At 43.2% G+C, this 12272-nt stretch overlaps 1 protein-coding gene across 1 annotated transcript in view; it reads left to right on the top strand.

Moving 5' to 3' along the window:
- Rragc (Ras-related GTP binding C) overlaps positions 1–1243 on the top strand; it is a 22977-nt gene extending 21734 nt beyond the window's left edge. Inside the window, exon 7 of the mRNA XM_013017004.1 lies at positions 837–1243. Within this exon, the coding sequence (XP_012872458.1) occupies positions 837–988 (152 nt within the window). The 3' untranslated portion in view covers positions 989–1243. The remainder of the gene's footprint in view (positions 1–836) is intronic.
- The last annotated feature ends 11029 nt before the right edge of the window (positions 1244–12272 follow it).

Genomic DNA, 12272 nt, shown 5'->3' with positions numbered 1-12272 from the left:
CTCTACCACTTGAGCCACAGCGCCACTTCCGACTTTTTTCTTTTTGTTTATGTGGTGCTGAGGAATCGAAGCCAGGGCCTCATGCATGCAAGGCAAGCGCTCTACCACTGAGCCACCTTCCTAGCCCATGTGAGACTCTTGTCTCCAGAAACCACCGGAAAACTGGAAGTGGTGCTGTGGCTGAAGTGGTAGAGAACTGGCCTTGAGCCGACGAGCTGAGGGACAGCACCCAGGCCCAGAGTTCAAGCCCTCGGACCAACAACAACAAAAACAAAACAAAAAAACCTTACACAGAACTGGTAAACTGCCCTTCCTGAAGAGGCATTGCAGGCCACTTAGAACTCTGACAGTCTCTGCCGCTTACCACTACTCAGCAGTTTTGCTAGGTTGACTGCTTGTTTTCTTTAGTCCTTTAATGGCTGCCCGAAGAGTGGTAAAAGGGAGTTTATAATTCAAAAAGTATTTTTCCTTGACTCTGGGGTTTATTGTAAACTTAGTATATTTACCTTTTTAGTAGCTCTGTTAGATTAATTGTCCTCCATGTACACCCTGAGGCCCTAAAGAAACCAGTTTTAGGGACTGGGAAGGTGGCTCAGTGGTAGAGTGCTTGCCTTGCATGCATGAGGCCCTGGGTTCTATTCCTCGGCACCACATAAGCAGAAAAAGCTGGAAGCGGCGCTGTGGCTCAAGTGGTAGATCGCTAGTCTTGAGCTGAAGCGCTCAGGCCCAGAGTTCAGGCCCCACAACTGACAAAAAAAAAAAAAAAAAAACCCAACAAACAAAAAAACAGTTATAAAGAAGGGGTGATTCTTTTCTTTTTCTTCTTCTTCTTACAGGTCTGATAGATTACAACTTCCACTGCTTCCGAAAAGCTATTCATGAGGTTTTTGAAGTGGGTGTGACTTCTCACAGGAGCTGTGTTCACCAGAGCAGTGTCCCCAGCTTGAAAGCGTTGGCACACAATGGCACACCACGGAATGCCATCTAGTCTGAATCTCAGCTGCTGAGGCTTGGTGCCAGCTTACTCCTCACTCCAGGTTCAGATGCCACATGCTACAGGACATGGGAGCTGCTGCTTGTGGGAGCCTAATGCCTGTCTCACTAGAGACGAGGCATAGAGTGTCTTATTTGGATGAAAACCTTTTTTCAGTCGGCAGTGTACAACTGAAGCTACTATTCCTTCCTTCCTTCCTTCCTTTCCTTCCTTCCGTCCTTCCTTCCTTCCTTCCTTCCTTCCTTCCTTCCTTCCTTTCCTTCCTTCTTTCCTTCCTTCCTTCCTTCCTTCGTTCTTTTAAAAAAAATTTTTAGTTTTTTATTCTTTGAGGCCTCAGAACTCAAATAGGTCTTTCTTTTATTGGTCCTACTTCAAGTAATTGGATATTTTGGACCTGGAGATAACACCAGTTACCTATCCTTTTCAGGGAATACTGCTGTCAATTCCAGCTGAAAATAATAGAAAAGAAAACTGAATTTTATGTGCTTCCCTTAAGTTTTTCATTTAATTAGTTCCTAAAAACCCTGCTTTGCTTACCTTCTAACACTGCCTCTCAGATCTCAGTTTGGGAATTGTATATGTAAGACCTTTTAAATTCATTCACTTGCTCACTCAGAAGATGCGTCGTCTGAAGCAAAGGACATTCCTGTATTTGTGAGGAAGGAATGAGAGATTTCTGTGCCGCATCGGGTGGAGAGCAAGGCTCAGCACTGGCTGCATTGGTTCTCCTGGAAGTGTTGAGAAAAAACTTTGAAACAAGAAAATTTTTGCACCTGTGTTTTGGGTACCAGATGTGTGGGTTCTCCTGCACTTGATAAGTGACCATTCACAATGTAAACAAAGGGAATTTAAGACAAAATAGTTTTCCCACAGTCCTCTAATAGGGGAGAAACTCATGTCCCTGAAATACTCAGCCCATTTTCTTTTAACCTTGATAGCAACTTCTGCATCCCTTCATTGTGAGCTATCTAGATTCTTTTAAGAACTGCTGTTTGTTGACCAGGAATGGCCCTATGGCACTGGTGGACTGTCCACTGGGGTTGGAGAGAGTGTGGTGCACAACTTGTGTTGTTTTACACTGTGTCTCCAGTATTTTGACACCACGTGTCAACAACTGTGGTACTTTGCCTAGAGTTTGAATTCAATAACTGTTCCTTTTTGTTGATGGTTGATACCCCCTCCATTGATTTAACCTTAAACACATTATTTTTATTCCACCTGCTCAGTCAAGTATATTCCAAAGCCACTGGACCACTTGAGTACATAAGTGCCACTGTTGAATGAGATCTATATATTCAGGTCTGTAACCTAACAGTGTGACTTGGAGTGCTTCCTGCAAATGACTCTGACTGTTGAGTATTTACATGGACCATAGTGATATCCAAAAGAAAAATGCTTTTATATTTATAGATTATTTCATTGAACTATATATAAAATGGGTATCAATAAATGTATTTACTCCAAAATCAGTTTTCATCCTTGCCTAAGGTACGGGAGGGTGACATGATAGAATATTGGGTTGTCTCACTTTGTTTTCCATTTCCTGTTCTTTTGCTACCTTGTGTGGTTAACAATCTTTCTGTTTCAGGACTTTAAGGTTCTGAGAATTCCATGGTCTTTTTTTTTTTTTTTTTTGTCATGGGGCTTGAACTCTGGGCCTGGGCGCTGTCCTTCAGCTCTTCAGCTCAAGGCTAGTGCTCTACCACTAGAGCCACAGTGCCACTTCTGGTTTTCTGAGTGATTTATTGGAGATAAGAGTCTCATGGACTTTTCCTGCCCTGGCTGGCTTTGAACCTTGATCCTCATATCTCAGCCTCTTGAATAGCAAGGATTATAGGCGTGAGCCACTGGTGCCTGGCAGTTCCATGGTCTTGTGTGTAGACATCTTCCCTTGCCCAGGTGAAAATGTGTTTTGGCTGGGTGTTTGTTATCAAGAATCTTCATTCCTGGGTGGGGAATGTCAAAGCCTAGCATGGCTGATGTGTCTAAGCTAAGGAGTAAGAAGATAAGTAGAACAGGACTAAGTAGAGAGTACCGATTCCAGTTTGGTTGTGTTTATTAATCTTTAAATGTTTATGGAAATACGTTGGTGGTTGGCATCTAAGGTGATATGGGAAATGTCTTCACTAGTTTATCATCCAGGAGGTAGAGGTTGAAAGTTATTTAGTTAAATCATTGGGACTGCTTTAGAAGCTAAAATTTAAAACTCTTGAAATGGACATCACAAAATCAATGTGAGAGTCTCACGGTCTCTCCTGCCCGGGCTGGCTTTGAACCGCAATCCTCAGATCTCAGCCTCCTGAGTAGCTAGGATTACAGGCGTGAGCCACCAGTGCCCGGCGAAAAAAACCTCTTTAAATACAATATATATCCTTTTTTTGGTGCTCTTCCTAGGGCTCGAACTTAGGGCCTATGTGCTATCCTGAGCTGTTTTTGCTCAAGGCTGGTGCTGTACCACTTGAGCCACAGTTGGACTTCCAGCTTTATTTATTTATTTAATGGGTGTAGGTAGTTGGAGATAAGAGTCTTGAGATTTTTCCTGCTTAGGCTGAATTTGAACTACGATCCTCAGATTTCAGCCTCTTGATTCTGTATCCTTTTTAATGCGAATAGGGGCTGGGAAGGTGGCTCAGTGGTAGAGCGTTTGCCTTGCATGCATGAGCTCCTGGGTTCGATTCCTCAGCACCACATAAGCAAAAAGAAAAAAGTCAGAAGTGGCACTGTGGCCCAAGTGGTAGAGCGCTAGCCTTGAGCTGAAGAGCTGAGGGACAGTGCCCAGACCCAGAGTTCAGGCCTCACGACCGGACCGCCCCCCCCATCCAAAAAGAATCCTTTTTAATGTGATAGAAACAAGTCTAGAGAAGTAAGAGCTCTTCTGAGGGCTGTAGATAGGCTGGTTGGTGTTTGGTGTAAAATCCAAGTCAGGGCACTGGAGAGTGGAAGGATGCTGTTATTCCTGAACAGCAAGTACAAACTGACACTATCCCAGGTAAGCCAAGGGTGGTTAAGCTAGTCATGTGTATGGCTAGTGGCAAAATTGGATTTGGCCCAGTACTGGCTAATGCTTAAAATCCTAGCTACTCAAAAAACTGAAATCTGAGGATCATGGGTTAAAGCCAGTCTCGGCAATAAAGTCTGTGAGACTTGTATCTCTGCTTACCTTCCAAAAAGGCAGAAGTGGAACCCAAGTAATAGAGCAATAGCCTTGAGCAAAAATGTTCAGGGACAGCTTTCAAGCCCTAAATTCAAGCCCCAGGGCTGGCACAAAAATTTTTAAAAACGAATTTGTACTCCAGATCTGGCAGCTCTGTGCTGGCTTTCCTCACATCTGGCTTCAGGCCTCCATTGGTTAAATGGAGATATTACTTAAAGTCATGTATAGTATAGGTGCTGTGCTATATGACTATAATCATAGCTACATGGAAGGCTAAGGCAGCCCAAGAATAAGGCTAACCTTGTCCACATCCCCCTACTCTGCCCCTTCATCTCTCCAAAAAAGATCAGTAATAATCCACCTGGTACATAAGGCCCAATAAATGCCAGCCCAAGCAGGAAAGTCTGTAAGACTCTTATCTCCAATAAGCCACTCATAAAACCAGAAGTGGCACTGTGGCTCAAGTGGTAGAGTGCTCGCCTTGAGCTGAAGAGCTGAGGGACAGCGCCCACGCCCAGACTTCAAGCCCCATGACAAAAAACAAAAAACCCCAGATTATGTAATTAGGTTTTGGTAGCAAGTGCAGAGTATGGTAGTTTGTATTATCAGCTACCCAGGACGCATAGTTGAAGGTTAGCCCAGGTAAAAAGTTAGTGAGACCTTGTCCCAACAAATAAGTCTGCATGGTGGTATAGGTTTGTAATTCAAGGCTGGCCCTGGGTAAAAATGTGAGAAACTATCTGAATGGCTAAGGAACAAAAGGCCTTGGGATTTTATCAAGCAGTAAAGAACCTATTTAGTAAGTGGAAGGCCGTGAGCTCAAACTTCAGTACTGGAAAAAGAAAAGAAAGAAAGGAGGTGCCTTGTTGGTCTGGGCAGCATTATGTCTCATCTGTGGTGTCCTGTTTCTTAACTTTTTGCCTCTAGGTGGCGGTGTTGTATTATGTATTGCAGTTTTCTGTCTTCTGCGTTCTGAAAGTTGGGATCGTAGGTACTATCAAGTGCACACCTGAGAGGTACAAAGAATTTCTGAAGTTACTTCCTCTGGGATGATATTCAGGAGTGATTCGAAACATTTAAATAGAAGAGGAGCAGTTGGCTGTTTTCTCTTTTTAGCAAGGAGTTAGGATAAATATCATATCACTATTTACTATATGGAGTTCCAAAGGGACCGTAAGAAGACAGGTTCCATTCACATCCCAATAGCAGGCAGAATTTCTTGCTCTCTAAGGTGTGTGTGTGTGTGTGTGCATTACAGACTGCCGTGGAAGAAAATACTACATATTTAAACAAGAATAATGGCTTTGTTCACTTTGCTTTGTCTTAAGTGAAGTTTGGTACAACTATTTCACTCTGGGTTGAGAAGTAGGATACACAGAAGGCTGTGGCACTAGGTCCCTTCCATAGTATTGGCTTTTCTTCTAGAGCCACATCATGGCTCTCCAATCCTTAACTACCTTTGTTCTGCAAAGGCAAATTTTAACGTCAGAGGGAATAGATACACCAATGCGTTTTCAGGCTTTTTTTTTTTTTTTTGTCGGTCGTGGGGCTTGAACTCTGGGCCTGGGCGCTGTCCTTCAGCTCTTCAACTCAAGGCGAGTGCTCTACCACTTGAGCTACAGCGCCACTTCCGGTTTTCTGGTGGTTTATTGGAGATAGGAGTCTCACGGTCTCTCCTGCCCGGGCTGGCTTTGAACCGCGATCCTCAGATCTCAGCCTCCTGAGTAGCTAGGATTACAGGCGTGAGCCACCAGCGCCCGGCATTTTTTTTTTTAATCATTCTTTTTTTTTTTTTTTTTTTTGTCGGTCGTGGGGCTTGAACTCTGGGCCTGGGCGTTGTCCCTCAGCTCTTCAACTCAAGGCAAGCACTCTACCACTTGAGCTACAGCGCCACTTCCTTTCAGTCTTGTTTAATATGTAACTGGGAAAATGGCAAGTGGCTATTGGTATAAGAGACTGAATAGCAGGAAACTGTTCTTTTTCCCATTTCAAAGTGCCTAATCAGGGCTGGGAAGGTGGCTCAGTGGTAGAGCCCCTGCCTCGCATGCATGAGGCCCTGGGTTCGATTCCTCAGCACCACATAAGCAAAATGAAAAAAGCCGGAAGTGGCGCTGTGGCTCAAGTGGTAGAGCGCTAGCCTTGAGCAGAAGAGCTGAGGGACAGTGCCCAGGCCCAGAGTTCAGGCCCCACAACTGGAACAAAAAAACAAAAAACAAAAAAACAAAGTGCCTAATCATTACACTCAAGGTGTTGCAATGTCTGCCTAAAGATGCTTAACACTTTATAAAGTATCTTTTGAACTAGACTGACCACATACCAGAAGGCACATGGGAGATGATTAATTTGGTTTATTACCCTAACCTGCAGAAACAAAGGAAGGGTGTGCTTTAAAAATTTACTCTTAATCTTCTACAATATGGTTTTTGCTTTTCTTTCAAAAACAAGTAGGTGCTGGCACACAGTAAATTGCACATATCTCATCCTTCCCCTATCTACTTTCTTGTCTCTATTCAAGTTGCCATGCAAACTTTGTGTTCCAGGTAATGAGCCAGCTGAGAAGGGAATGTTAATTTGTTGGATTATCTTATTCAAAAAAACAGTGTTGGAATTCTCTTCTTTCAGGCTTAGTTCCAGAAAAGGCACTGGCTCTACAGCTTTGGAAGATGGATTGAGAAATGAGCCTATAGTCTCTGATATTTGTCTTGACTTTGGAAATGGAGCTGTTGGCTCTTTCCAAGCATGGAGATGATGTTATGCTCCATTGTAGCACTCTCTGCTACACTGCATTCACTGTGATAGTCTTAGCATGGATTTGATTGTTGAGAAAAGCAGGCTATTTTGTAAGAAGAATCACGTTTAGAGACTCGGTTCCCTTGATCCTAGCAGGAGTGTCCTGTGACAAGTGAAGTGATGAGGCTAGTTGGAGGAAAAGGAGGCTGAGTTGGAGACCAGGTAAGCACTATATGCAAACTGAGCTTTGAAGTTGGAATGGGCAAAAGTAAGCCTTAGGAAGGGCTGTGGTTAAGCAGTGGAGGGAGACAGCTGAGAGAAAGGTTAGAATGAGCTTTGCAGAGAAGAAGCAATCCAAGTCGATAGGATGAAATGCTTACCTCTGAAATGCAGTACAGAGATTTATGGGATAATGAATAACATACCTTAATTTTGCCTAGGATTATTGATGACCTTGAAAGACCTTCAAACTAGAGATCTAGGACCTTGACTGTCTGTGTTCATGGTATTAAGTCAAATTATTCTTGATCCTTTTTTTTTTCCTTTGGTGTCAGTCCTGGTGCTTGAACTCAGGGTCTGGATACTGTCCCTGAGCTTTTTTTGCTCAAGGCTAGCACTCTACCACTTGGGACACAGTGCTATTTCCAGCTTTTTGTGCATAGTTTTTATTGGAGATAAGAGTCTCCTGAACATTCCTACCTGAGCTGGTTTCAAACTGCAATCCTCAGATCTCAGCTTCCTGAGTAGCTCACAGATGTGAGCTACCAGCACCCAGCTTCTTGATTCTTTTTTAGACCAAGATAATTGTTGAAAAACTGCTTGTATTATTTTCACTCCCCCTCAGTCTATGCCATTATCATTTTCTTAATTCTTGTAGGAGTCTCAATGCTTGTTTACCTTAGATTCTTTAAAAAAAAATCTAATCCCGGTATGGTTAATGCACACCTATAATCCCAGTTACTTCAGAGATACAGGCAGGAGGATCTGGAGTTGGAAGTCACCCAGGGGAGAAACATAGTAGGAACCTGTTACAAAAACAAAATGTAAACAAAAGAGCTGGAGGAAATAACTCAAGTGTTAGAATACCTGCCTAGCAAGTCAAAGTTTCTGGGCTCAATTTTTAGTGCTGAAAAAAAGAAAAAAGAAGTAGATGTGTTGGCTCAGAGGTAGATTAGCCATCCTTGATCAAAAAAGCCAAGCTAGAGTGTGAAGTCCTGAGTTCAAGCCTCAGTAGCAGGGCATACGCATGAGTGTGCGTGCATGTGTACACACAAATCATAGCCAATTTATAATGGTAATAACAGCATAAGTAGTACTAATGTTTGAATGTTTACAACTCACGGGTTTTTCCCTAAGATCTTTATTGGTGCCTTCTCATCCACTTAATGGTATGAGATTGGAGCTTTTATTGGGGTTCATTTTGCAGATGAGACAAGGGAGGCACCAAGGGGGGGAAACCTAGGAGAGCATATTTCCAGTTTTATTGGCAAAGACTGGATTTGAAGTCGTATCTGTCTGAGCCAAGGTCGTCTGCTTCTTGGTGAGACAAAACTCCTAGGCTGCATCTACAAAATAAGGAGAATGGCTACCTGAAGACTCTGAACAACTCAGAGAGTAGCTATACCACCAAAAGTCAGACACCTGGTTGTCAGACCAACTTTCTTTTCTTCTTTAGCACAAGGATTACATTTCCAATCTCCCTTGAAATCAAGGATGATTGCCCAAGTTCTAGCAATAGTGTCTGAGTAAATACCCAGCATGGTCCTCCACACTCTCTCCCTCCAGCCAGAGTGTCGCAGGAGAGCATAGTGATTTTGACATAGAAGGTCTCTGGATTCTTGGATCACATTGTGGATCTCGTCTACTGACTGGAAGCACTTGCCTTGGTCTGATGTGTACAGGGATATCTCTGATGGTGAGTCTTTGAGCTTCTGAGTTTTATTTGGTATAGCAGCGAGCCTTATCCTAACACACACACACACACACACACACACACACACACACACACACACACACACACAGAGCTCCATGTTCTATACACTGTGGGTCATGTGTGATCTCAGGCCTGTAGTGAGAGAGAAAAAAAATCTTTGTGGAGAAATGAGCCTGAAAGATAATGGTGTCTGTGACAAGTGGTAAAACACAACACAAACACACAAACCAGTTTCTCAGGCCAAGGAGATTATGAGTACTGGATTTGATGTCTTGAGGTTTTCTGGATACTTTTTAGGCCAACAAACTTCTAAGGCAAGGGGTTTGTCAAGTAAGCTGAAGAGTCAATGGATGGTGTCCAGAGTTTCTGAGAGCTCTGGAGTTTGTGGGCACTATTATATGTGCCAACTGGACAGAGGGAAAGTGAACTTTCTCTGCATCCAAAAAGGTGAGGAACCAGGGAATTTGAACATAAGCCATTTAAGGAGCCTTATTTAGAATAGAAATTCAAAATTGGATTTGGCTGCATGTTCTGGATCTCACACTTTTCCCCAGGGTTTCCAATTCTGCCCCTTATGTATGTAAAAACTATAAAAGGAGAGCTTTTCTTGAAACTCATACATTAGCATATGGCACAAGTGTCAATGAGCAAGTGAAATAGCTTGGGTGAAAGAAACCATGATCATACTACATAACTGCCTTGTGGTCAAGTAGGACATTAAACAGTAGTGTAGGAGAAAAGCAAACCTAGGTGATGTGTTTCCTGTGTGGCCTGCCAATCTCCTTCATAGATCTGACATGTTTCCAGTATTCTACCACCGGAGTCAATCTTTTATGACCTCTGACCCCTGGCTCCACTTTTCCCTTTCTCATCTCACTTCTCAGTAAGATGGCCCTCATTTCTTTTGTGCTGACACCAGGACTTGAACTCAGGTCTTATCACTTTCCTTTAGCTTTCTTGTTTAAGACTGGCACTCTACCACTTGAGACATTCTTCTAGTCTAGCATTTTGCTGGTTAATTATAGGCAAGAGTCTCTCAGATTTGTCCACTTGGACTGACAAACCCGAGATCTGGAAAACCCTGAGATCTCAGCTTCCTGAGTAAGTAGGATTATAGATGTCAGCCACTGGCACCTGACTATTTATTGTTGGTTGTGGTGCTTGAACTCAGAGTCTGGCTGCTGTCCCTGAGCTTTTATACTCAAGGCTTGTGGTCTACCACTTTGAGCCACAGCTCTACTTCTAGTTTTCTGGTGGTTAGTTGGAGATAGGAGTCTTGCAGACTTTCCGCCTGCGGTGGCTTTGAACTGCAATCCTCAGATCTCAGGCTCCTGAGTAGCTAGGATTACAGGGTGAGTCACTGGCACCTGGCTTTTTTTTTTTTTTTTTTGTGTGTCCGGTTGTGGGGCCTGAACTCTGGGCCTGGGCGCTGTCCCTCAGCTCTTCAGCTCAAGGCTAGCGCTCTACCACTTGAGCCACAGCACCACTTCCGGCTTTTTTCTTTTTCTTATGTGGTGCTGAGGAATCGAACCCAGGGCCTTGAGCATGCAAGGCAAGCGCTCTACCACTGAGCCACCTTCCCAGGCCCCCTTTTTTTTTTTGAGATGAGTCTCTTACTCTGTATCTCAGGTTGGCTTGGAATTTATAATCCAGGCTGGCCTAAAACTGGTGATCCTCAAGCCTCTGCCTCCCAAGTGCTAGCATTGCAGGTGTACACTGCCACTCCTGGCTCATTTCTTCTTTCAATTCTGTTGTATGTGTAACAAAGCCCTGTTTGATGAAAGGCCATTACTAGGTGAAGGGCAAGGTCTGGGTACTAGCTCTCTTCTCCATCATGGGTGCTGAGCACAGGGCTGGGCTCCTGCAGCACACTCAGTCTATTGGGCAGATGGGAGCAGTTAAGCCGCAGGACTGAGAGAACTTCTGACCCATGAAGATTGCCTGGGCTTGTTGTGGAGGGCAGTGAGGTTCAGCTAACGTACTGATTTTCTGCTTTAGACACAGGTCCAGGCTAGCTGTTTGGTCACTCATTCAACAGGTATGTATTGGTTGTTATGGATACAAAGTTCTGTAGTAGGGTGTACAGAAACATCAGAGAGTACTATAGCAAAGTCCTTGCATTATAGTGTGGCATTAATTTCATCTTGACCAAAGTTGCCATATAGAGGGGGAAAAGCAGAAAATGGCTTTCCTCTAAATGCCACAGCTTGTGAGTATGTGTGGGTCATCTGACCCTGGGTATCTCCAGCTGTTACCTCAAGGGTTGGGAAGACTTACATGAGGCAATTTTGAAAATTGTGTGTGTGTGTGTGTGTGTATGTATGTGTGTGTGTATGTGTGCATACAAATGAGAAGCTTCTTTCTGTCAAAATGTACTATAAACAAAACAAGAAAAACAAGGGGAAAATGTTTGCTCTGTGTAATTGACAAAGTGAATATTTTTCATACACTTTTACAAATCAGTAAGGAATACCTTCCAAAATTAAACGAGGAAAAGATAAGTAGTATGTGGTACAGACATCCCAAGTAGAAGGGGCCAAACTCATGACAAACCAGAAACCTTCACTAGTAATAGCAGAAATGAAAATAAGAAGCTTCCCTTCTTCTTTACGAAACTCACTTTTTCAACCCATGTTAAAGAGATCTTCAGACATGCTTCAGCAACCAATTTTAGGATGTTCTGAAATAGGTCAATTCTTGTATTCCTTTAAAACAACATCAGTTTGAAAAAAAATCACAGTACTTTTTATTTTTTTAACCATATTAAGTGTCTTCCAATTTTTCTAGAGTAAATGAATATGTATCCTTTTTATAATTAACAATATAGAGACATGCATCTTTAAAAAAAAAATCCTTAAGCCGGGTGCCTGTGGCTCACGTCTGTAATCGTAGCTACTCAGGAGGCTAAGATCTGAGCAGATCTCAGTTCAAAGCCAGCCCAGCAGGAAAGTCCGTGAGACTCTTATCTCCAATTAACCACCAGAAAACTGGAAGTGATGCTGTGGCTCAACTGGTAGAGCGCTCACCTTGAGCTGAAGAGCTGAGGGACAGCGCCCAGGCCCAGAGTTTAAGCCCCACAACCGACCAAAAAAAAAAAATCCTTAAAAAAACTGAAGAGAAGATGAGATGTTTATTGGGTTTACATGTGGTAGATTAAGCTCCTCCACTCAGGGCAGGGGATGGAATTTATTGTATGCAATTTTGAAGGTGTCTGATTCTTGTTCTTTTGTGAAGACTGTCTACCACCTACCCTCTGTGCTGGTTTCTGTTCAGATATGAATCAGCAGGCCATCATCAGAGCCTCCAGTTCTGAGCATAGGCTGTGAAACTTGTTTTATTGTATGTGTCCACAGCAGTGGACTTCAAGCTTATAGTCACTTAAGCTGACTTTAAGAAATGATGATAGCTGGGTGCTGGTGGCTCATGCCTGTAATCCTAACTACTCAGGAAGCTGAAATCTG

Source organism: Dipodomys ordii, unplaced genomic scaffold (assembly GCF_000151885.1).
Source record: "Dipodomys ordii isolate 6190 unplaced genomic scaffold, Dord_2.0 Scaffold33, whole genome shotgun sequence".
NCBI lineage: Eukaryota > Metazoa > Chordata > Mammalia > Rodentia > Heteromyidae > Dipodomys > Dipodomys ordii.
This window is presented reverse-complemented; position numbering and strand designations above follow the sequence as displayed.